The sequence below is a fragment of the Zootermopsis nevadensis genome, unplaced genomic scaffold (assembly GCF_977971745.1).
Source record: "Zootermopsis nevadensis isolate Lab colony 2312 unplaced genomic scaffold, Znev_1.0 Znev_ptg000007l, whole genome shotgun sequence".
Classification (NCBI taxonomy): domain Eukaryota; kingdom Metazoa; phylum Arthropoda; class Insecta; order Blattodea; family Termopsidae; genus Zootermopsis; species Zootermopsis nevadensis.
The window spans coordinates 26,275-52,654 of record NW_028259139.1 but is presented as its reverse complement, the minus strand read 5'-3'; the positions used below and the strand labels follow the sequence as shown (position 1 = coordinate 52,654).

The 26,380-nt window shown below is 41.0% G+C and overlaps 1 protein-coding gene and 1 pseudogene across 2 annotated transcripts; one reads left to right on the top strand and one right to left on the bottom strand.

Moving 5' to 3' along the window:
* Positions 1-6,508: 6,508 nt before the first annotated feature.
* Positions 6,509-10,956, bottom strand: LOC147874571 (uncharacterized). Its single transcript, XM_087343841.1, has 2 exons — positions 9,077-10,956; positions 6,509-7,206 (listed from the first exon to the last, which is right to left on the bottom strand). Exon 2 carries the CDS (start codon positions 7,136-7,138, stop codon positions 6,710-6,712), a length of 429 nt encoding a protein of 142 aa, XP_087199967.1. The 5' UTR covers positions 7,139-7,206; positions 9,077-10,956; the 3' UTR covers positions 6,509-6,709.
* A 95-nt stretch (positions 10,957-11,051) lies between these two features.
* On the top strand, positions 11,052-25,763 carry LOC147874570 (peroxisomal multifunctional enzyme type 2-like; annotated as a pseudogene). Its single transcript, XR_015533871.1, has 18 exons — positions 11,052-11,250; positions 11,429-11,512; positions 12,035-12,172; positions 12,400-12,552; positions 13,026-13,170; positions 13,622-13,749; positions 13,978-14,094; positions 14,475-14,674; positions 15,108-15,168; positions 15,242-15,405; positions 16,725-16,843; positions 17,022-17,194; positions 17,596-17,772; positions 18,520-18,681; positions 21,127-21,268; positions 21,622-21,717; positions 22,145-22,307; positions 23,644-25,763. The product of XR_015533871.1 is annotated as a peroxisomal multifunctional enzyme type 2-like (transcript).
* The last annotated feature ends 617 nt before the right edge of the window (positions 25,764-26,380 follow it).

Sequence of the window (26,380 nt, the reverse complement as noted above, 5' to 3'; positions counted from 1 at the left end):
GCTGTGTTTTAAGTCCACCTGACGTCATATTTTCAGGGGCTTAAAATGTCGCCTTTGATACATTTCATTGCCTCATCTTTATCAATTCCTCGTGGCGTCTGTTTCGATTCTGTCTCTGAGAGTTTGTTTCTGTTTTGTGCGGTCGAAATTGGAACTCCATTACGACAACGGAATCATCCAAATTCGAAAGAGTTCAGAGAAAGTTTCGTGCTTTGTGCCACGGTAATTACGAATGCATTTTAGTTACAGTAAATATCTCAGGCGGCGTCTTGATGACTTCCCTTTTCAATTCGTTTAAGAACAAAATTAGCTTTTTCCGTGTTTGATTTTGCTTTTGTCCTGACCTCTGTACATTTACGGTTAGTCTCAATTTCAAGGTCAGAGGCGTACTGCGTGTTTTTGTGCAGTAATTAAAGTTAAGATTCATCCGCGAAAGACTTGCTCGTGTTGTGTTGGTGGACGTGTATTCGCGTTACTAGACTTCTATGTCACTTTTATTAGATTCGATGTACGAATTAAAATAAATGTATGCTTATAAAAAATCCGGACAATTTGTGACCGAATGTCAAAGTATCATAACAATTATGCACTGTCGTCTTCGTTACTTCAATGCAACACGAATATTCAAAATAATAACGTGTAAAATTTACTGCGATGTAACTTAATGAAGCTTCTACAAAGTACAGTCAAATAATTAAATAAATTTAGAGCGTGATGGAGCACGTACACACAGACGTAGTGTTCCGTGCTCCGTGACCGGAGAAACCTAAATGGAGAACAGCCCGTTAAATCGGAAAATGTTGTGGGAGATTTGTCGCCAGTTACGAGAAAAGCTTTGACCTTGGTAGTGCGCGCAGAGCATAAGGAAAATGTTTTCTCAGCTAGAATACGTTCTCACGGCGGGGAGTACGAAGACGCCCGTCTTCTGCGTTGTAGCGCCGCGAAGTCTGGTAGGAGGTCCCTCCTGCCTCCATCATCACGTCGTCTTATCGCCCTGACGATGGAGGCATCAAGCAGCGTCGGTTTGAAGCCACAGATTTACAACCCTCAGACTTCTACAGAGGTCAGAACTGCCGAGGTCAAATCTTTCGCCGTGAGTCAGGAATAATATGCATAGCAGATCGTTACAGATTGCACCGTCCTTTAATTACGAGTCGTAGTTCGTAAGTTTTTCTACGCACTTATTAAGTAGCTGAGCGTTGCCACGTTCAGCGCTGATTAGATCGCTATAGCCCTTATGTCCGGATCCCCTGTTTTCAGTGCACGTGCATCGTGTCTCAAGGTCCCCTCCCCGTCCTCCCCTGCGCCTCATCGTGGGAAATTGCAGGTGTCCGGAGTCTTTTTCTGTAACTTGTTTGTCAACTTGTTTTTCACCTGAAAATAAATAACTAAAGCCTCAGCTGAGGCGATCTTTAATTAAACCCCGTGAACCCAGCAAAAGAGTCTCATAAATCCCTTCATCGAACCCAAACCCACCTTGGCAACAATCTACAAAGAAGAAGGGAACGGTTTCACAACCTCTTCAAATGCCGTGCTTTCAGTTAACAGATGTGTTTATTTATTCACGGTATTTTTAGGTATTTTAATGAATAAGCACAAAATATTACCACAAAATACACAAAATTGAATTTCGTTAAGGCACATACAGAGTAACAGGAAAATGATACAGCTCTAATCAAAGGGGGAACTCAATTCATGTTTCCGAGATAAAATCAAATACAGAATCAGCTTAACAGATCGTAAGCCGGGCCTGAAAGAAGACTTCACGTCTTATAACTGCCTCGAACCTGGACAATACCTCACCAGAATGCGCCACTAACCAGGACGTGGTTAACATAACACATCATTTATTCCGGCCCGAGTCCATTGTGTTACAAGACAGAACAGTTTCATTTCTTCGAGGACACCAGCAGAATCTAAAGTTCTCACGGCGGTAAGAACGAAATTTCTTTCGTTCTGGATTGACCACTGATCGGCGCTGCAACCAAGGACACAGTCGTCATCCTCCACCTTTCCTTCCTCAAGCGCAGAAAAATCAATAACGTCCCGAAGTTCCTCGTCCGCCAGATGGCAGGAGAATGTTGATGTAGACCATGCACGCAGCTAGTTTCAGCTCGCAGACACAGATAGCGCGCGTGTCAACACTTCCACTTCCTGTTCGTACAGCGGATGTAATGACGACGTATATTAATTTGCACGTGTTTAACTATAAGCATAATTCACTATGGCGTGTAATTAGCAAATGGTCATTTTTGGTCCAACAACACAAAGTTTATTCGCGGGAAATCTGTTGTCTCGTCTCAGTAAATAAAGAAATTAATTAATGCCAGACGGCATGACAAAATATCCAAAAGACAGTCGCCTTCCTTTGAATTTTAAGTTAATATTCTTTAACGATGCCATTTTATAATGACTCAACTTTTCGGTTCATAATTAATATATGATATAATGATTACCAGCCCATGAATATTGGTCATCTGGAGAGAACTTTTGACTGTGAAAGAGGCTTAGAGCCTGCCACTTCAAAACCATCGTCAGTACGGGCTTCTACTGCACATTTTTCACATAACCGGAAATCTTCTAGAACTATCTAAACAAAAGACGGGAGTCTAACGAAGGTTTATTGCGATTACATTCCAAATTCTTTTGCACTAAAAGGGCTATAAGCTGTGTCTATTTCTTGTTCCTACTTTTTAATTTCTGTTTTGCATGGATCAGAGTCCTTCATCGGAATCCGATAGCAACTTACTCACTCAAGAAATCCACCGCCTTTCATTGAATCCAAAGGTTCATCACCGCCTTCACAAGATTATCCTTATTCAAATTCAACCCACTCTCTAACATTTAACTTCATTACAATCCATTTTAATATTATCCTTCAACTTACTCTTATGTTTCATGGTAAATTTAAAGTGACATAGAAGATGCTGTAGAATTTACTTTTTCTTACAATCTCTGATTGGTTAATTAGGTTAATGGACCTATAATAACTTCACCTAGATTCTAGGTTGTCCCCAGACATTGTGGCAAAGGGAAGGAAACCCCCGTCCTGCCAAGAATTGAAGCCCGAACGCCCAGTTCGTAGCTAGTAGCCTGAAAGAGGCCCCAATCCGGATTGACGGAGGCGTTACTTATATACTTTGTATATCATCTTGGAAATTCAGCGGACGCCGACTTCCTTATGAGCTCGGCGTAAACCGTAGTCAGAAATGTGTGGCGTAAGCGATGCCTTTTCTATTTGTGTAACTTTTCTTTTGAATTCGAATCGTTTCATTGGAAAACAGAGACAGATAACGGCGAACGAATAAAATGTACGGAGAAGAAACAGGGAAGGAGAATAGGAAAAGATGGAGCTGAAACAAGAGGGAACACAATAATAATTGTGATCTTACCTCTCGTTCCATGTGTGGATTTTCCACGGATCTGCGTTCTGACATTCGACAACCGAAACCTCCCAATAGCCGCGATGTACGCGACAGACATTAAGGAGGCTAATAAGTCCTTTGAAAGTGTGACAACGTTCAAATACTTGGGAAAAACAATAACGATTCAAAATGATGCTCACGAGGAAGTTAGGAGGAGATTAAATTCCGGAAATGCTTGCTACTTCTCAGTTCAAAATATTTTGTCTTCCCGTCTGATTTCTAAGAACCTGAAGATTAAAGTATACAAAATACTAATTTTGCCTGTTGTGTGGTATGGGTGCGAAACATGGTCAATTTCGTTGGCATTACTGTGTTGAATATTTCGGGCACAAACCTGGGTCCACATTTTCGCCTTCCGCTGTTATGTTATGGCAGTGAGCGTCAGTGTGGACCCGGCATTAAGAGGCCGAGAAGTGAAAATGAAACTTAAAGATAAAAAGAAGAAGACAAATCTAAATAAGTAGGAGACTCGAGAACAAGTGTCCATATCCAGAAAATCATTCCGTACCGAGCATATTTTATTAGCCACGTGATCTAATTAGAGGTTTGTGGCGACTATTACCGATTGGGTACAAAATACTTTGTGGGGTGGAGTTATTTTATCACGTGCTCGAGGCTGATTTTCAAAAGACATGCGTAATTTAGAATTTAAAAAGAACCGGTTATGACGACAGGCGTTTTACTTCTGTACGCTGTCAGAACTTTCGTTCACTGTTTAACGTTCAAATGCGGCAAGCAAACTTTTTAAATTTTGGGACTTTACTGAGTTACGATGCAACTGACCATGAATGCAGAATGCAACGTGCGTGTTATTTCAACAATTTTAGCGTTCCTGAATTTCTTGTCACAGTGAACTTACTAAAACTGCAGCTGTGGTAGCTTGCTTGGTGACACACGCTATGCGACTCCACCCCCATTTAAAAGAAGGTTGAGCTGAAACAGGGTGTTTCATGTTAATTGTCGTTGAAATAAAATTTACTGTGCGTTAGATGTATAACACACCTCTTTCGATCTTTACTTTTTATGTATTAGGGGATGGTTATTCATGTAATAAATGTTTCGAACCCCCTCTGAGCTTAAGATTATGGCAGAGCAGATCTCTATCTATATACCTGTCCGAAAGTCCATCCACCTGTCTTTATTATCCAGAGTTTCCGCATAAAACACAGTAACTAAGTACAACAGCAGAGCATACAGGCTTGGATTCAAACCAGTAACCTGCCGAGTACGAACCCCATTCCACAGCGCCCAGTTCCCAAGCCGCGCGTCGATGCCTGTTCGTTGCTTGGTTCTCAGCGTCAATAACAAATATAATGCTCCATGCGCTGTGATCTAATAGGGCAAACCACGGAAGTCAAGAATACTTTTCCAGAAGTCAGATTTCTTGAATAGCCCAGCGACTATTACGTTGTCAAGAAGCATTCTGTTCTATAGTTTCTTTCGCAGTCAAATCTAGAGCTCATAACATGACGAGAACAGTCCTAATGTATTTGAATACATTTATACAAAGACTGAATAATGGCTACAGAATTTCATGAAGCTAAACCTACGATGGCTCAATTTTGTGGGCCCTCAGATTTTAATTGGGAAACTTGGATGTTTCCAAGTTAATGTATGTTCAATAATTCTCTTGTGTTTGGATTATTTACGACGCGAAACTTGGTCAGTGGCATTTATGCAGTGTCACAAACGCCTACATTTTGCGTTTTGGACGAATGCTTTGTGTTGAAAAGCTTGAAACATTGGGCACTTGGCATAAAATGAATTAATGGTTTCATCATCGCACTCAGCTGTGCTGATGCAGTGAAAGGTTTCGACGGACTGGACTCGTAGGTCGATTGAATCTGGTGTCAGAGTTGCAATATTAAGACGAAAATTCTCCGGGATGTCGCGCCGTATAATACAGTAGAAACTGACCGACGTTTCAGAGGTGCTTACTTCCTGCATCATTGGGCACTCATCGCCCTGATGATGGTAGGTAATAAGCACCTCTGAAACGTCGGCCAGTTTCTACTAGATTACTTGCCGCTGTGAGAAGCTGAAATCTCACTTACAGCAAGGATGTTTCTGGCAAAGTGACAACTTGCAAGATCAAGAAGGAGATGGGGGATACCATTGAGGTTGGTTTTATGGAAATAAGTTGCGAGTACGTGGACTAGATCCGTGTGGCTTGGCACTGGGACAGACGGAGGATTCTGTTGATCCTCGGGGTTCTGTTAAAGGCCTGCTTCGTGTTCGGCAGGTCCCGGGTTAAAATCTCGGCTCAGAGCCCGGCTACCTCAGCCCCTTCAGGCAAATTCCGGGATGGTACCGTAAATTAGGCCACGACCGCTTCCTTCCACATCCTTTCTAATTCATTATTCATTGTCTTCCTCTCATTCGACGCTGTGTAATCCGTTGAATTGTAAAAAGATAATCACGAGGAGGTTTTATCATTATCGCAGCTGCGTCGTCTCACGCACGGCTCTGCCTGATTTCCGCTGGCCTTGACCTAAGTAATTGGTTCACGCGGCGATTTCTTGCTTCAGGCAGGATCCGGTACGAGAGCTCGTGGCAGAATTTCCTGAAGAGGACGTCTGCATTTTATGGCTGTCGACACGATCACTGTGATGGAAAAGTTCTCTTATCACGGAATGTTAAACTGCAGGTCGTGTCTCAAATATTTTTAGATGCATTTAACTCTTTGAAGCACAGTGGTAACTATATGTACCACCTGTAGTTATATTAATGGGTCTTCTTAAGGTACAATTTGGCTGCACGCGACAGAGACGGGAGACGGACTCATCGCAGCTTCCCGCCACTCACTTTTGAGGTGACGACCGAGACATGCGGCAAAGTGTTTGTTTTGTTGAGACGCGTGCACATATTCTGTGAAAAATGAGTAGAAAAATGCTTCTAAAAAGGTTACTCGAAGAAGAAGAAGAAGAAGAAGAAGATGTGTTGCTGTGTTATTTGTTGCGAAAGAAAGAAAGAAAGAAAGAAAACCTACGAGTTCAATATTCAAAACCAGACGCGAAGAAGGGTCTTTCTGTCTGTTAATAAAGAATCATTTATCATTAGAAGAAGAAAGTTTCAGGAGTTATTTCAGATTGAATCAAAAGCAGTTTGGTTACGCACTGAGTTTAATAGGAAAAACATACAAACAACAAAAACTGTCGCTCACGTTACGGTTAAGTTTCTTATATTGTATTATTACTAATTATGTCACAAATGTAATGACAATTGTCTTCATTCTGTGATGTTGGTTGGTTCGGGGGTCGAGGCAGTTCTTATAGGAGAATACCTCAGATGAACTTGGGTTGGACATCCCATGTTGCTCCTCGCATATCCATCTGAATCACTTCATAGTGACTTAAAATGTTAGCTTGTATTTTCAAACGTGGAGCCTTTACGTGGTTCCCAAATGAAGCAATTTCGTCTTCAATTTCTGTATCAGTGTTGGCACTTAACTGTTGCACGAGATTATCAAGAATATCATCATGATTGTTGTTGCGTCTTTTTCGTCGTGGAGGCTGTGGTACAGAGGACTGCGATGCTTCATCTGGACAACCTTCGCTGTTTTCAGTCCGAGTCTCAAACTGTGCGTTTGCCGCTGAATCTGACTCAACATTAGATGCAGTAGGTCTTTCTGTTGAAACCGGTTCTAAGAATTGGAGTCTCTTGAAAAAATCCCACTTAGAATTTTTCGGTGGTGCAGCTGATCCGGTTGACATTTTTCTTTTGCGTTTAAATCGATTGTATGAATCCCGTATATACTTCCAGCGTTTTCTACAGTCTCCATCTGAAATGAGAAAATACGCCCATTTTCGTGTGCGTGTTCTTTGTGTACGATATCACTTATTGAGTGATTGACAATTTTTTCCCTTCAGATTTATGGCGACTGGCGAAAGTTACGCTTCACTATCGTTTGCTTACCGTATATCAGCGCGTCATATTTCACCAATCGTGAAAGAGGTTCTTAGGTGTCTAAGAAACAAGTTGGTACCTCAACTCATGCCTCAACCTACGCAACGAGAGTTTCAACGCATTTCAAACGAATTTTGGATAAAATGGAATTTTCCGAACGCCGTTGGAGCCAATCTCTTTCAACTACAAAGCTTTCTTTTCTATCGTTCTTTTAGCCATCGTGGACGCTAATTACAAGTTTATTGCGGTCGACGTCGGTGCGTATGGCAAAGAAGGTGATTATTGGAAATAACTTTAATCTTCCGGGTCCTGAGTGCCTTCCGGGAACCATTTCTAACTTTCAGGCGAAGCATCGGGTCTCGACGCGTATCTGATGAAGTTGCAAAGAATAACGTAACTGAACAGACATTCAATTATCGCCTTTGTCGTGCCGGAAGGGTATCGGAAAATGCATTTGGGTTGATTTGCCAAGTATTTTGAGTGTTTTATACACACATAAACATTTTGCCGGAGACATGTGATGATTTGATATTAGTCGCCTGTTACGCGATGGATTCCTAGTAAAAATCTGGAAAAACTTTCTATCACTTCAGTAATGACGTGGAAACAACGCCACCAAACACGCACTCCTTATCTCGAGCAGGAGGCGAGATAAGAGAAGAGTTGAGAAAATATCTCATGTCAGACGCTGGTGCAGTTTCTAGGCAAGTAGATCGCAAAAACCTGGTAATAATCCATTCATTGCATGACGTGTTTAAGTCTAGAAGACGTTATATTGTATTATAAAAACGCAAACAACTAACCACTTTTGTCTAATTAGGCGAGCTTCGGGATTTAGAGGGTTAAGTCTGGCATTTATGAAAGCGACAGTGAACTTATGAGTCCTGCAAATTTCGTGACTGTCAGGCATCGAGCAGGACCCCGTTCCTTGGCGTATAAAAATGTATTCTGTGAAAGTTAAGTTGCCACCACGCCCCGCAGTAAAGCTGACAACCGATTTCAGACTACGTTGCCGATAACTGGGTTACACCGAACGCCTATTGATTGCAGCATCCTTGGCGATGTAAAAGTCTGACTAGAACGAGCTGCATGGAGCAGAGTCCATCTTCAGCCCTCGGTCGGTCGGCTAGTCAAATTCTGAACGAAATTCTTATCTCCTTATAACGCAGTTTCCTCCTCGCTCTTGTCACTTCATCCGTCTCGGGTCCAGATATTACCCTCAGCGCTCTCTTCTCAGACACCCCGAGTCTGTGTTTTCGCTTGAAGTGAAAGACCGGGTTTCACACCCATACAAAACAGTAGGAAACATTCGTTGTTAGAGAGGAGACGGGAAACAGAAGATTGTGAACTGCGGGCGGGAGAATGTGAAGGTGCGTCGTGCAGTTGTAATACGCTTGGAAGTGCCTGAGGTAAAGTTGGTAATCGGCTTCCTCAGACGTTGGTAGTATTTCGTAGGATTGGCGGGCAGATTGAAATAGCTGAAGATTGTCAGTTTGTAGATAATAATATGAAGAGTTTTATTCAGTCTCAAGACAAGATCAAGTTCACGCACCCTGGGACCATGAAGTTTATGTATAATATCGAAGAAGGTGGCGTGATGTCATTCTCTTTATGAGTGCGACCTCACACGTGATCTCGTTACAGGCGATGACATCATAAGGAAACTGTTATCACAGGAGGCAGAGTTGCGAGCTGTGAGGGCGCTCTCATATTACATCTGCTTAATCTCAATACGTGGAACTTACACAGTGTCTGAATTTAATTCGGATGGAGTTCGGACCTCAGCTTCTGGGGAATGCGGTGATGATCCTTCGCGGAAGTGTAGGCAACTGTCAGCTGCTCGAGAGACGTGCTAATTCCTTTCTTGTAGCTCCTGAGAAATGCCGCCAGTCGTTTTTCTGGGTCTCTCCGACTGTCGGTTGTTTCCATGGAGACGGTTCCCTGACCTTGACCGCTATTTGTGATCTGGCCTTCGGCGTTGTGCGAGGGCTGGGCCTGCCAAAGAATTACGGAATGTTGGTCGTTCGCTTAATAACTCGCCCTGCTCGATTAATCCAGACCCGGGGACTAACAGGAATCTTTACTCGAATTTACCGCGGGCCGGCGAGGGAAGTAGGTTGTGTGGATAAAGCTGGCTCAGGAGGAGAATGCCCCGCGTAGCGAACTTTCGGGTTGCTGCCCTCAACAGCGCTGAACGGATTTTGATGAAACTGAACGCGAACTGGCGTCGGTAGGCATCGCTTCGGGAAATTCTCCGCTCCACATTTAGCTCATCTCTGGTTTTCAGAGTTCACTTGGCAAATGTTCACATTCGCTGGCTTCATATTTTAGGGTAACAAGTTTGAATCCACGAAGTCATTGTCATTATCGGAGATAGAATTGAAGTTGCTCAAAATCTGCCACCACGCGAGATCCGACATACAGACAATTGTCTCAGTTCCTTGCCCACGTAAAACCGACGTTTCGGGAACAAACCCTGAAGATGGGGACAGAGTTTGTTCCCGAAACGTCGGTTTACTACGGTAACCAGTTGATTATGTGTAATAAAATTGTTTGTATCTTGTGAATCACACAAAACATCATAGTTGAATGGTTAGTACTCCTGCTATATGTTTTGCAGGTCCTGGGTTCAGATCTTGGCCTGCAGACTGGCTATCGTGACGAAGGCTTGTTGTGGTTTTCCTCAGTCCCTCCAGAAAATGCTTGGATAGTTCCTTAAATTAGGCCATGATCACTTCTGTCCACATGTTTTCCAATTCTCTGTTTACTATCATCCTCTCACTCGACATTATAAAGTCTCAGCTAGTGACAGCATCGTTAAATAAAGTATAAATAAATTGTGAGTCACATGAAGATGGCTGCCTTCTGGGTTGTAGCATTACAACACCGAAAACGAGTCATATTCGTACTCGCCACTGTGAGAACCTCAATTCTTACTGTGACTCGCATGCTTTTGTTATGCTGTAACTTTGTGTGCCTGAAGCTCGGGACTGTCAGTGTGATGGTATGAGATAAGAAATTCATGAACATGTGTCTGCACGACCTTGAATTTTAAGACATCCCATCTTACTAGTGACATCTTATAAATTGATCTGAAGTTGTCACTGACATGAAATCCCACAGTCTTGGACTGGGGACATTAAAATATCATAGTAATTTATAAAAAATACATTTAACACTGCTTTAGCTTTATTCAGCTTTCAGTATCACATTTAATTTTCATTGTTGCAATTTGCATGCTCTTTCCTAATGTTCTTCAGTAAGACACATCCTAGTTGCTGATTTAACTTCCTTGTGTAGAGCAGATGCTCATGGGAAAAGAGTGTGAAGATGACAGCGTTGTGGGATATTGCGCAGTGTAGTGTAATATAAATTGACACCATTATTAGGCGATCTCTCTGGTGATGAAGGCAGTAAGCATATTCCCCTTGTTACTTCATGCTTTTAAGTTAGTCATGTTTCTTTTCTGTATTAATAACATAGGCAGGAAAACTGTGACATGAGTTAAGAAAAATAAAAGCAGTAAGTACAGTTTCTATGGGATATTATGATACAATGTATAAAATGTGAAAGTAGGGCAAGGAAATATCTCAATTTGGGAACTCTACATTCAGACAGGTAAAATGCCATTTGTTGCTTTCGAACATTTTCGCTAGATCTACTGATACTATTGGTAGCACTGCATTAATCTAAATATATCGATATGGGAAAGAATGACTAGCGAAATTGCGTCGATCACTTTCGTAACCTGTTTTGAAGTACAGTACATATTTCTTGTACAGAGGTTTTGCAGTTATGTCAGACAGCAGACTGGCCGTATCTGATGCGAAGGTCTGAAAAAACAAGCACACAAACTGTGATGATCTCGTGGTAGTGGATTGTGTCTTGGAGTCTACGACTAGACAGCGGCGGATTTATCGTACGTAGTAAGATTTAGCAATTTGTGCGTTGTATTATAATTTTAACGGTTACATTATTTCTTGACGATGACTTCGCAGTTATACACACGAAAGTAAACAAGGTACGAAGTACTGGTTAATCTTGCACTTGTACTACCTTATCCGTGTGTTTGGTCACGTAACTTCGTCTTGTTTCAGGTTCGGACTTCTGTAGGGCCCTATTAAGCATGACAGATCTGCGATTCGATGGCCGAGTGGTTGTAGTTACAGGAGCTGGTGCAGGTGATTATCGTACACGAAAATAATGTTTGTGCCTGATCGCTTTTCTAGTATGCAAGACTTTCTTTCGGAAATATTTAATTCTTGTCGAAATTATTTTAGGTTATCGTTCTTGTCTTCGCGGTTTCAGCTTCATTAATGACTATATTGTACAAAAAAAATATAGTTCTTTCCCTCATTTGTTAAGACAAAAATATGAAATTGAAGGGTGTGGGCTGCTACAACAGTATGTTTCCAGTTTTAATTGTACCAGTTTGTGTGTGTCCATTTCCATGGATAAAAGTTGTCATGATAATATTAAAGTATGATGAGACTCCACATGCCATGTGATGTGTGCACTGCAGAGGTGAGTTAATACCCTTCTCTTTTATCATTTGTCTGTTTCCATTGTCTCATAATCGTATTAATCATGGCATTTGCTTACAACTTCTTGCAATGAACAGTTCTGTGTGTCGTTTCACCCACTTATCATTTCTTGTGTGCCAGTTCCTCATAATTCTGACCAGCCATGACTTTATGTTTCAGGCCTGGGTAAAGCATATGCCCTGCTGTTTGCGGAGCGTGGAGCATCAGTTGTGGTGAATGACCTTGGTGGTGGTCGCCATGGCGATGGGAAGAGTAGCAGTGCAGCAGACAGTGTTGTAGAAGAGATCCGGCACAAAGGTGGGTTTAGTGCATTATGATGCTTGTTGGCTGCTACTGCATTTGCATGTAAGTTTCTTCTTTGTCCTCTCACCTCTTCTCTTTCTCCTTCCTTCTTACAAACTGCTTCCTTGTGTCCCCCTCTACCACCTCCGTCTGATTCCCTTTCCTTTCCAACTTCTGTTTTACGGTGAAGTCGCAGCACCGCGGGATTGCATGTGTATCGTAGATTGTTTTGTTTCTGGTAGGTGGCAAGGCTGTAGCCAACTATGATTGTGTGGTGAATGGAGAGAAGATTATACAGACGGCTCTGGAAGAGTTTGGACGAGTAGATGTGGTAGTGAACAATGCTGGCATCCTGTGGGACAAGTCATTCTCCAGGATTAGTGACGCAGACTGGAGTATGTTTGAGATTAAATCTTATTCTTGGCCATAATATCAGATTGTGGGGTACTTTCAGTGTATTTGGACTGCTACAGTCAGTCAGGCAGAAAACTAAGAGCGCCAGTGACTGGATATTATGTAGCTGTCCCAGGGGCCATTTTACCTTAAAGTCTGATAGTTCAGTGAAATTGGAATATCATTTTTCTGCAGAGACTAATTCTGAAAGAGTTAAAATTCACAAGCGTCTATTCTCATTGTGGTTCTGACCAGTTTCAAGAGACTGTCCATGGCATTTGCCTAGAGAGGCTGAGGAAAACCTTGACAAATACTGTCTGCTATGCCGAGCTGTTTTGTCTGTTGTTGATTTTGTATAGGAGGCCAAAAGAAAAGGGAATATGGTAGATTTCTTGAGTTCAGGGATGGTTTTGCATGCTTTTTTGTCTAGTTACTAGTGCTGTTGAGGTTTAATGATCATTTGTTACTGTTGCAGGCTTAATTCAGGACGTACACCTAACAGGTGCTTTCAAGGCAACTCGAGCCGCGTGGCCTCACTTCCGTAAACAAAAGTATGGACGTGTCATTGTGACATCCTCCAATTCTGGTCTATATGGGAACTTTGGGCAGGCAAACTACAGGTCGGTGTTAGTGACACTTCAGTATATTTATCTTTCATAGGATTGATCATTTGTATAATGTGTGCGTGATATCTTGGACATTAATCTGTTCTGCTTTGAATATCTTTGGGATTTAAAAGTATTAATTACAATACACCCCTCCCCCCGCCTATGAAATATTGATTTAACATTCTGGTTATTTATAAAAATAAAAGTTTGTCTTTGGTTGCCAGAAATGGTAGAAACTGTTTTCCCCCACAGTTCCTCAAGACAGATGCTGGGTTAGTGTGTTATATAACCGAGGGTCACTTCTACATCCTCTCCAGTTCGTCATTCACCATCGCTCTTCCTTTCAGGACTGTGTAATTCGTGCGGCTGAAAAGTTGTTCTCAAATAAGAAAGTTGGTGTGAGTGATGGCCGCTTTATGCATTTCTTGGGAAGAGTCCATGTATGTTTTTTTTATGGTTGCAGTGCTGCCAAGATGGGGCTGGTTGGTCTGAACAATACGTTAGCGATAGAGGGCAGGAAGGACAACATCCACTGCAATGTGATTGTGCCAACTGCGGCATCCCGGCTTACTGAAGACATCCTGCCACCTGGTGGGTGCTGCTGATACTAAAGCCTGACAGTGTGTCACTTCTGTTTACAATAAATGAACATCAAAATGATGCAAACAGTGCATTTTGGAAGTATATTCACCCTTTTGTCATATTATCAGTTGTAATAAATAGTTCATGTTTTGGAGATCTGTTATCAGCAGTTTTTAATATTGTCTCATGATTATAAACACTAATGTGATACTGATAAGTCACTTGTTTGTTGCACAGATTTCTTTGCGCAGCTGCGCCCAGAGCTGATTGCGCCAGTCGTCGCGTGGCTGTGTCACGAATCCTGTGAGGAGACTGGCTCCATCATCGAGTCTGCTGCTGGCTGGGCAGGAAAATGTAAGTGTCAGTGGCACCCCTGTTCGGAATATGCTCGATGCCTGGTTCTGAGTCATGTGATGCCGTCCAAAACAGGACTGCATTTCATTAGGGTCATGAAGGTTGGGTCTGTTGTTGCTCTTTCAGTGAAATGCAGAAATGATTTTTTCACTGCAAATCACAATCGTAGATAAGTCGCAGAATCTGCATGTGGACTTCCGTAGATGTGTCAACAGCGGTAGAATGACCGGATTCATGTTTCAAGGGTCCTGATTTCAGTGAGACAGCTTGGAATAGCCATGAAGCGCAGTAATGATAGACAAGCAGAGAACCGTTTACCTCCCGTGCTGAGTGTCGGCAGAACTTTCCATCAGGATGCGTTCTTGTCTGACAACCTTCAGGTTATCTGGTGCGTTCACCGGGTGGCCTGCTGCGTGCACAGATGAATGAGCTGGTGACGCCAGAGGCTGTTCGTGAGAACTGGGGCAAGGTGACAGATATGTCTACTGCCGTTAAATTGGAGTCCATCCAGGAGGCATCTGGTACCCTGATGACCGTTCTGGAGCAGATGAAGTCGAACTCTGGGCTTTCTTCTGATGGCGTGAGTTATGACTCGATGTAGTTTTTTGCATATGCTTTCAGATAGTAATTATTCAAGTTACCCCTGTGTCTAAGCACCATCCAGTGGAGGTGTATAGAGGGAGTGTAGTATAAGACGTATGAATGAGCAGAATTAATTTTGTTTATTGTGTACAGGATTTTAGCCCGTCGCCATAATTGTAGTACGTGGTTTACGTTACTTCAGTTGTGTGTTTCTTGCGTATGGTGTTGGAAGAAGCTGACTGCTTCATTGTGGCTTACGCCACTGGAGGTCCAGTATTTTGTTAAATGAGGTGTACATTAGTTTTGGCAATGGCTGGTGCTGCCATCCAAGTATTGATGGTGGCTAATGTTTGTGCAGACTTGAACTTCTTTTGTCTTCTTGGTGACACTTATTCTGTGAACATGGTTTAAGGTCCTGATTTCCTTTCCAGAAGAGTGTTGTGACAAAGTTCCAATACACTCCTCGTGACCTGATCCTGTATGCACTGGGAGGTGAGTAATGTGCCATTATGTGCGTGTGTTTGTGACAGTGTGACAGACAAGTAATGTGTTTGTTTTATTGCAGTTGGTAGCACTGTGACCAACCCAAGTGACCTGAGATTCCTGTATGAAGGGCACGCAGACTTCTCTGCGTTGCCGACGTTCCTCGTGTTGCAAGGCGTGTCTGCCGTGATGGAGTCTAGTGTTACTGCTGAGGTGTTCAGTGGCAGGGATTTCAATCCTGCCAGGGTAAGTGAGGTTATGTCTTGATAAGCAGACTCTTTTGAGGATAACCGCAAGGTTCAGCATCGGTCATTTCGAAGCCTGCCTTCGGATGCAACCCTGAGCCACCTCACAATCTTCTTGCTGTGTTTTCATCTCTGTATGTGCATTTCTTGCCTTCGCAGCTGAACATGTCCATATATCTTAACGCAAGGCACATTTTACTGCCTGTGCTTTGTCTATTACGAATATAATAGCCAGTCTCCATCGCACTTGACTTGTTTAGTTCACTGTACATGCAGTGAGGAAGAAATTAAAAGTCTGCTGGTCCTCATGGAATGAAAGCAGATCCAGCTTCTGCAAAAATAATACTGCTGTGGGTTGTTTTTCTGTTCAGTGCAACGGAGGATCATTCAGGTCGTATTCTATGCTAGTGAAGTTGTAATTGAGCAGTGTGGTGTGGACTCGGGGAATGCTTGCTATCATTCAGTCCAAAATGTTTTGTCCTCTCATCTCACATCAAGAAAACTAAAGATACAAAAGTTGTGCTGTATGGGTGTTAAACTTGGTCTCCCACTTTGAGGGAGGAACATAGATTGAGGGTCTTTGAGAACAGAGTGTTTAGGATATTTCGACCTAAGAGGCAGGAAGAAAATTGCATTATGAGCTTCACGGACTGTACCCCTCACTTGATACTGTTAGGGCGATTAAATCGAGGAGGATAAGACGGGCGGGACATGCGGAACGCATTGTTAAGGGGTGGGGTGTTTACAAGATATTGGTTAGAAGGCCTGAAGGGAGGAGATTGTGGGTGAGACATTGGCGTAGGTGGGATGGCGTTAAGATGGACCTTTGGGAGATAGGAATCTATGGAGCAAACTGGATTCAGCTGGCTCAGGTTAGTCTTATGGCAGGCTTTTGTGAACTCAGTGATGAACCTTTGGCTTCTATAAAGAAAGTGTTCTATTTTTTGAGAAGCCAAGTATACAGTCAGTTTTTCAAAGAATATCCTGCACCATAGAGAGAGTGAGGATAGAATTCACACTGATTCAGTGAGCTGCACAGAGTGTAGATGCTTCCCACTGGCATGCCACTCGGTCATGTAAACAAATGACAGTATTCAGTTGTTTTTGCAGATATATCATAAAGTATTTCTTTCTTTCTTTCCACTAAATGGATTCGAGAAGTTCTGCTAACTTAAAGATAGTTCAGTGGTTTCGACGTAGAGACTGATTGGATTATGAACCTTAGGGTTGCTGATGAGGCACAAAGGAATGAGAAACGATTGAGTACATAATTGGAGTTGACTGAGGAGGATCGTGTTGCTGCTATGTTGCCAGATGTTGCATGGTGAGCAGTACTTGGAGGTTCTGCGTCCCATCAACAGTTGAAGGGACTCTTGAGGTGCACTGCAAGGTGGTGGATATGTTGGACAAGGGATCCGGGACTGTTGTGCTGGTGGAAGGTGAGATAAAATTGTGCAGTATGATCATTCCATTTGTAACTTCTGTCAACTTGGTTCGTGCAGTTGTAACGTGTCTCTTTTTCTTTGATCTGTCTAGGCTAGGGGGAATATAAGTGGTTTAAAAGTCTAGTCTTCAAGGTGATACAAATTCAGTTGCTGTCTGTTGTCATTATTGCAGTGGAGACATTTGATGAAAGTGGTGAGAAGGTGGCACAGTCCCTGCTGACAACATTTGCTGTTGGAATGAAGGGTGTTACAGACAAGCGTACTTCACCCTATGATGTGCCAACAGCAGAACCACCAAAGCGGATTCCTGATTTGTCTGTTGAGCAACACACGTCTCTTGATCAGGTCAGAATAGAGGGAAGCATGTGTTACGTGTGAGGCTCTTTGGTTATTTTTCTTTGAGGGGGGGGGGGGGGGGGGTGAATGTAACTTTTCTTATTCTGTGTATGTATTTTTAGTTTCTTCTGTCAGTAGTACTAACGTGTGAAATATGGAGAAGAAGCACAATCTAATTAAGATCTTGACATATTTGTGGTGATAGAGCTTTGTAAAATGTGCATCCTTAAGATTATTTGATGTAGACTGAAAATGCTGACTGCTTTGAATCTGCACTTATTGCTGTGTGTGAAAATTATGACTAATGAAACACTGCAGCTAAGTCTGTAGAATTTAGTATGCAGAGAGATCATAAACACACCTACAAATTAATTGTCAATGTTTCTTCACTTCAACATTATTTCCTGCAGGCTGCACTCTACCGACTGTCTGGAGACCGCAACCCACTTCACATTGACCCGAATGTGGCTGCATTTGGTGGATTTGATCGGCCCATCCTGCACGGTCTGTGTTCGCTGGGCTTCTCAGCCCGCCATGTCCTACAGCAGTATGCGGATAATGATCCAACCAAATTCAAAGCCATAAAGGTGTGTAATAGAAACATCTCTTTTTGGGGCTTTCCTATTTTCACATTCTCATGATAACATTCCAGCACCCTCTTTCTGTTGTTCTATGGATTGTTTGTGTTCACAGCATTTTTCACTTGCCTCTTCCGTGTCTGATGTACAGTTCAGTTGATGTCAGTCATTGTACTTTCTTATTCTTTCCACATGCTTTCCTATTTTCTCGCATCCCTGTTGGAATACTTCATAACCGTGACTCCCATTCACAGTGGATACGTTAAGGGAGGCCTATGGTAAGTAAAAAAATATTCATGTGAAGCATGGTGCAATGGTGTGGCTTGATAGTAGATTTCTAAGTTGTAATTCCGGAGGACTGTTCATAACATTTTACCATTTCAGTCTCTTTTTTTTAATTTTATCATCTTGTTGCTTTGTAAGTTCTTTGTACTTTTTTTCCATCAGAGAGATTGTTAAATATGATGTTATTTCATGAATGTGTTTCATTTTCAGAGGTTATATAGCATCAGATAGAATGAGAGGATAATGAATGGGTATGAATTTGGAAAGGGGCAGTAATATTAATTTTCATGTTACTATGCTGGAAGTTCTTTGGAGGGACTGAGGAGAACTCTGATTAGCCTGAGAAGGATAGTCAGAAACTGGACTGAGATGCAACCTGATATCCCCATTAATATGGTTTAGATCGTTGCACTACACAGGCCATCAGAGTGTGAGGGTATGAAGAAAATGATGACTGTCACTGGTTTACAGGCTCGGTTCAGCAAGCCGGTTATCCCTGGGCAGACACTACAGACTGACATGTGGCAACAGGGGAACCGTATCCACTTTCAGACCAAGGTGAAAGAGACGGGGAGCGTGGTGATATCTGGCGCATATGTCGATCTCACCGAGGCATCCGTCCCGCAGCACAAGGTACGTTTTTGTGGCTGACTGATGGGCCAAGATCATCTTTGATGATGGTTGTTCTGCTGGTGAGAAATTTCGTTGCTGCTGGCCTTTCACCACGTTCACATAATTCTGCCCTTATGCTCTGTCATGAGCTGGTTGAGTCTATCTATTTCTTCACATCATATTTCTCTAAGGTGCATTTTAGTAATGTCTGTGTGTGTGTAGATCTCCCAAGTACTGTTTTCCTTTCAGCTTTTCCAATGAAATTTTTGTGTTAAATTTCATGTCTACGCAGTGGAAATAAAAGGTCACACATATTGCAGGTTCCTCACAGAAAAATGCAATTTGATTATGCAGTACACTGCTACTAAACAAGACGAAGCATTTGAGCTGTGTTGTTTGCATGTAAAGCTTACTTAATATAAATGTACATTTTGATGTAAATTCTGTAATTGTGTTTTGGAGAATGTTTAATTTAGTGTGGGTTTAATGAGCCAAATATAAGATTTAATTCTGGATTTTTAGTAAAATGATAGGAAAGCTCTGATGGGCAGGGCATACAGCATGCATGAGCAAGACATGAAATGAGTACAGAATTTTGTGTGGAAAACCTGAGGGAAGAGATGGCTTCAGAGACCAACTCATAGATGGGAGTGTAATATTAAAATGGATCTTTAAAATACTGGGTGTTAGGTTGTGGATTGTGTTCAAGTGGTTCAAGATAAGTCCATGAGGCAGGCCTGAGCTGTGTGGTGTTTGTTCCTACAGATTGCAAGTTGTGTTTATAATCGATATAAAGTGTAACTGATATTCTGTTATCTTGTGATAACCTGCATTGTTCAGCCTAGCAATTTCTTACTCTCAGTGACAAGGTTATGTTACCTTTTTGTTAAGATCCCAAACATTACAGCATTGCTAGTATCACATCTTCAGTAAGATCCATTTTAACCCTTTAAAGCTGAGTTGTAACTGTATGTACCACCTGCTGTAACAGTCATTATCTCTGCATTTTGCCCACAGAATATATAATGTGGGTTTTATATTGATCTCAAAATAAACAGTAATTTATTTCTCTAAGCAGCATTAACTAGTTTAGTGTTGTCGTGGAGACGTGTTGTGTTTTCTTTGAGGTAACAATGGATTGATAGAATATTATGCACCTTCACTGTGGCTGAAGGGGTTAATTATTTTCTTTAATTTCCTAGTTGGTCTTCAGAGGTTACTCAAAAGCTCTATGGAATTTCTTTGTTTTCTCTTTCCTAGTTACATTTCCAGCTTATGGTAAATATCTGCAAATCAATTTCTCAGGATATTTGCATCTTCAGTGGGCAAAGTGAGTAAGAAACTTCACGATTTGTACAGTTCACTTAGTGCTTTGTGAATAGTGAACTGTGGGAGACAAAGAGAAGTTGTCACATGAATACATTGTTTCACTACACTTGTTTATGTAAAATGTCATTAGGTCAGAAATTGGCTTAGACTTGGAAAAAAATTTTGGCATGAAGCTGGGGGTGGAGCCGAGTCATGATATGGCCATTTGTGTGTGTTTTGTCTAACAGAATAATGAACCTTTGTTTTGTAAAAGCAGTAAGTTTTTTGACTAGCTGAGTCACTGTCAAGGAGGCAGGAAAGACTTTGCACTTTAGCCTACATGTAAGGTTGTCTTGATAACATGTACAGTACAGTACAGTACAGTAGCTGTGTTCAAGGTCATGGAAGAAACACAAGTGAGTAGCTCTGATGTATGCTGGTTGCATCAGTCAGTCACTATGCCTGCTGTGATGAGGTCCACCAAGGTGAGGGAAGTGAAAACTGGAATTTGTAGTTCAGAGGCATATCTCATGTCCTAACATAGAATGAAAATATGAACATGGTTTTGCATTTGTTTTTAAGCTAAAAATATAGTATTCATAAATATTTAACACGTTCAGGAAGTACTCATTATTGATTACAGAGTGTGTAACCATCGAAACTACTCTCAGTAATGCTAAAGATCAAGTTACATCATATCCATATTTTTCCACTTTTGTATGGTTGTAAAATATGGTTTCTTTCTTTGTGTGAAGAACCTAAATTGTGTTTGAAAACAACCAAATATTATTTGGGATCTTGAAGGATCAAATAAGTGGATTCTTAGGATAGTGAACTAAAGGACTAAATGTGTTCTTCATAAGATGAAAATAAGATTATGCATAGTTTGGTGGGAATCCTGTTAAAAAAATTGGACATAAGTAAGACTGAGAATTTAAGGGGAGGTAAATATTAAGCTGGATCTTAGACAAATACAGATGTGTTTGAACTGTGCCAAAGTGGCTTGGTCCTGCAGCTAGTGATACTGTTTGGTATTGGCAATGTTCGACCTTCGTTTTCTATCACCAGAGAGTTAACAGGTTCCTAGAGACATGCAGAAATGGTGTATGATGTTGGTGGCTTTGTAAACTGTAATGTGAGGTTGCATTGTTGGTGCAGGCATCCACATCAGCGCTGGATTCGGATGGTGTGTTTGACTTGCTGAAAAAGCGGGTTGCGGCAAACCCAGAGCGTGCCAAGAAGATCGGTGGTGTGTTCCAGTACAACATCACCAAAGATGGCAATACTGTTGCCACCTGGAGTATGTATCACACAGTTGTCATGGATTTACAGCACTGTTAGAGAGTAAATTTTATACAGACTAACTTAAAACTTTCATCTGTTAAATGTTTTGTCTGTGCGGTTAACTCTCCTACTTCATATCTGGCAGATCTTGGGTTTGTATCTCATTTGAGAGACAGGGTTTTCTTATCATAGTCACGGAAGGCAATGATGAGACCCTCGCCGGGTTCGCTTGTCACGGCCACTTGCAGCTGAAACGGAAAGACTTGTTATGCATTTCTGTTGCGTCCTACAGGAGCAGTGTGTGACGATGTTAACAGAAACCCAAAAAACAAAACAAGAGATAAACTTAGGAATTTTACATGATTACAGGCTTTGTGGCATATGTATTTGTCAAGAAGTTCTGGAAAAATGAAATGTATGCAGAAATTTGATGGTGAAACCTGAGGAACACCACTTGGAAGACTTGTAAGAAGTTTGGAGATTAATATTCAATTTTAGCTTTGATGTTAGCTATATTCAGTCCTCAGTTCATTTTAATTATGAGCTTTGAATATCAGAGAAGCAGACAGAAACAAGTATGGTGTCCATAGATGGATTTTCCAAGTAATATTTAAATGTTTCAAAATGAAAATCATTTTATCAATCTGAAGAATTTGTGTTTTATGCTCATTATTTTACAATGGCTTCCTGTACATTCTAAATATATAATTTAGGACCAGCACAATGGAAATTACAAACATTTCTATAAATTTTGACCACGGTCCATGCAAGTGATAACTCACTTCAGAGGCATCCTCTGTTGGTCTGTGGTTGACTTCTGCAGCTGTGAAGTTGAAGTATCCATATTTCCTTGGTCTGACAACTACTACATGAGATACATTTGTCCCTGCAGGGATCCTGTCAATCTTGATGTTGAGCTGACCACCCACCAAAGTGAAGGCCTCTTTGTGAAAGCTACTGTCACTCAGCTTAACACCAAGAGCAGTACTTGTGCCAACATTATATAGTGTGTACTGCAAAGAATGTTGTGTGTTATAATCAAACAAGTTTATGAGGTATGTTGGTATTATATGGGTACTAAATACAATATTATCATGAGATGCTCCATATTCTTTGGCTTGTAACATAAACGGCCTATGATATGTAAAAATTTCTATTCTGCAAAAACAACCGGACGATAATTTTTCTGAAACAATATGACATCTAAATATCCCAGCTACTATGTCCATGTCTTCAACCAGATATCTATTCAGTATCTGTTTCGAAATTAGCAATCTGGCACCCGTTTCTTCTTCCTCATTACCATCTACATAAGCAGCTAGGGCTGTGAGAACAAAAATACTTAGAAATTTCATTCTTTCAAGACTTTTAACGAAATATTAATTTATACACTCCCCAACGTGTTGTACGCACGAGTACTTCGAATCTTTCCCAACGGAATGGCACTTCTTTATCAAAACTTCCAACTCGTTGCCAACTCACAAGCAACAAAGCATGTAATTCGACTCCTACTGGCAATGACCGCACTTAAAAATTAGTTCCGGTTCCCTTCATTGTCACCAATTTAAAAGTTAATGACGATAAAATATACCGTTCCAGCCGTTGCCAATGTTAAAATGAAACTGTTTTGGCTTCACTGTTAAACACGGAAGTTTAGAAGTTCCATAGTTTGTAACATGCTTTGTAACTCAGAACTGTAGTTTGTTAATCGGCTGTACTTCGTATGCGATTATTTGGAATAATTATTAGGCACATATGGATGTGCTTTGTTATCGGTAATATAACGTAACTGTGTTGAGAATCGTGTCGATGTCTCTGTCATCAGACCCGGAATTGGAAATGAAAGTTAAAAAAGGTTTGAAAACGTGTCAAACATGGATTGAGTTGTTTATGTTGAACTTATATACATAACATTGCAAAGCACTGCCCCCTGATGGTGGAGAAGAGGGTAGAAGTTACCAGACTGCATCATGAGTTGCAGGGACGTTGCTACGACGTGGAGTATGCCGTTGGGTAAGGTTTAAAGGAAATTCTGTTAGTTCACTAGTATTCAAGAGGAACCTTGTTCCCAAGTGAATACTTTTCCACAGGCTTGTAGCAGCATCTTGCTCATTTCTAGTTGACATTTTGAATTATGTGAAGTGTAATTTCTTTATGTTACAAGGAAAGCTTATTATTTAATCAATTAACTTAGTGATTTTAGACCTTCATTCATTTGACATTTCTGCCTGGCAAAGGAATAAGATCCTGAGTCCTGACACAAAGTCGCCAAATATGGTGTGTGTGCGTGTGTCTATCTATCTATATATATATGATTTGGAAGAAAAGTGAGAATCACAAGACCTTCCCAGAACTTTGTGTAGTTTTTTCAGCAGTTGTATTGTTCTCCAGGGCAGTGAAGTCTATGGAGGGGGCAGAGGATAACCTTGGTAACATACGGGAACTGCTGAAGAATGCGGTGTTCTTGCGACAGCAGATTAAGTACGAAGAAGCTCGCAGGTGAGTGTTATTGTGAATGTTGTGGACGTGATTTCTGTGGTCTGTCTGTGCCTTCTCTCAGGGTTCTTCCCATTTTATTCATATGTGAACTGAATGTAAGATGAGCAAATGTGTTTCAGTTGGAAAAGAATGTACTATAGCAAGTACAGAATGCTAAATTTGTGGGTTACCTGTGTTTTAGAATACATGAAGGAAATAGGGTTTGGGGAATTTGGGACACAAACTTGTTTTATAGCAACAGGAAGGAAGTCTGTCACTAGTGTAAATCCCCCATAAATAAATATATCCTATGCGTAAGGAAGAAATGATCTGAATTGTTGTGTAGTACATGGACAAAACTATTCTGTGCAAATCCTCGTTTGGGAAGGAGTGATTCTACCAGTAAATTATAGCAGTGTGGTGTTAGCACTCCTGTTTCTCAAATGAATTACGTCCTATGCACAAGTCTCAGCAGGGGATTTGCTGTCCTGACTGAAGAGGTTTTTTTTTGTCAGTTTCCTCAGATCTTCCAGTTGAATCTGATCATAGTGTATCAGAATATGCCAGTTGATCCAGTGGTTTTTGAATGACTTATAAAGCAGTCTTATTAATTAAGTACGCTGCATGTGTATGTCCATCTAGCCTGATTCAGTTACACAGCAGTTGACTGGTTTTTGTGAAATTTGGTGTGAATATCTACCATTTCAGTTCTCTTGATCTTCTGTTCATTTTAACTTTGTCATCTGCCATTACTGAATTGAGTTTTGAGGTTCTTATGATAGTGAATATGGAGGTGGCTGTCTTGCAGGTTGTTGCACCATTTAATGTAAAAATCAGTGTGTGCAACGTCGCAGGCAACCATCTTTGTAATGAGTTGTTTTGTAGGACACTAAATTAATTTTATTGCTCTGTGGATCACTGTTTCATTCACAGTAGTGTAGAATACCGGTCAGACAGTGTGTTAGTGATTTTTCACCTTGCTGTGATTCTTCATGTGTGTTAGAATTGTGTTTTGTTCTTGTGTGCTGATCCAAGAACATTTGGATTGGCATGCGCATATGCGCAACGCATGTGATTTATGTTGCATGTCTTGTCTGTGTAGGCTCCCCCACTAATTCTGTGAGATGCCAGGTAATTGCTGCTTCCTGCTGTTTATTATGTTGGTAGTATATTATGGTAAGCAGTCACTACATGATCATGATGAAATTGGGGATATCACATGGCCTTAGAATTGTTACTGTGTAGGAGAAAGAGTGCATGGTCACATGGACATAATGTTTCATTGATACAGAGGACACTACAGAACAAGGGAACTGTGGTCCTATAAGTGGGAAATATTAACCTGTCAGTGTGGGCTGTGTCGAATGGACGTCTTTGCACGGTGTGATAGGTGCCATGTATGTTTCCAACATCAGAGTGAAAGAAATGACTATATTTATTCAATTGTGAGGTGATACTGAACTGTGCAATATCGTTATACTAAGAGACAGTATATTTAAGACATTTATTTCCTCTATTAGGTTGAAGGCCAGTTCATGCTTCATTGTTCAAAGTTCCTGCTTTTGGAAAAGTTCTTAATTACAGATAATAATGGCTACTTATTTCACCTGCTGTTTTGTGTGGGTGTTAAACTTGGTGTCTTGCACTGATGTCTGTGATGAGCAGAATACATGTAACTAAGAGAAACATACAGGCAGCGAGAGAAAATTACATAATGAGGAGCTTCATGAATTGTGCTGTTTTTTTGGGAAAGTGTTCAAATCAAGAAACCAGTGGGTGGTTGGTGTTGCCCAAGGAATGTAGTTGCACTTCAGTATTAGCAGTGGATAGTTATATAATCAATATTGTTTGTGCATGTTTTTTTTCCTTCAAATTAGCCATTTAATTACTATGTATTTGCATCGCTGTTTGTTTAATTTTGTTCAGATTACAATTTCATGTCTTGGATCCTCCATTCACAATAATCCTAATCCCATTTAGTATTAAGTAATTTGTACGGTTGAAATATAATTATTAAATAGCCTACGAATCAATTAGTCAGTTCATTCACCCTTTTAGCCACTTGATCTCTTAATCACAGTCAGGCGGCTAAGCAACCAGTGGATCAATCAACTGCTCATTCTGTTCAAAGATATTTGTTCGTACAGGAACAAGAAGGAGTCATACTAAATTAAGGGTTTGGTGCAGTCTTTACTGTATGATCTACTATTAGCTTCTCAAGGACTCTGCTTCATGAAAATTTTATTTACAATCACAAAATCATGTTTAGATCTTCAAGGACACTGGTTGACCACAGTTTGTTGGGAACAATACTGGTGATTCATGGTTAGGATCATTTTTGTTATATTTTGAGGATAAAATTCATATTTTGGGTATGAAATTCTTACTTGAAACTACATTTCTCGGGCATTTACAGTGAATCCTTCATTTAGTTCAGATGCCAAAAGTGGTGTTCTGAAAGTGCAAAGTTAAGAGCTTTCATTAAAGATTTCGGTGAGGAATATTTTAGTTCTGATGGAACAATTCTGTTCTGTAAACTTTGTGAAGTTAATGTTACAGCTGGTAAGGGATTTAATGTGCAACAACATTGTGATACGGCAAAACATAAAAATAAATTGAGCAAGCAGTAGGCAGGTCAGGTTTCTGTTGC

What these genes read in the sequence shown, in the direction of transcription:
- LOC147874571 (XM_087343841.1), bottom strand. Translation starts at nt 7,138, where the DNA reads ATGTCAACCGGATCAGCTGCACCACCGAAAAATTCTAAGTGGGATTTT.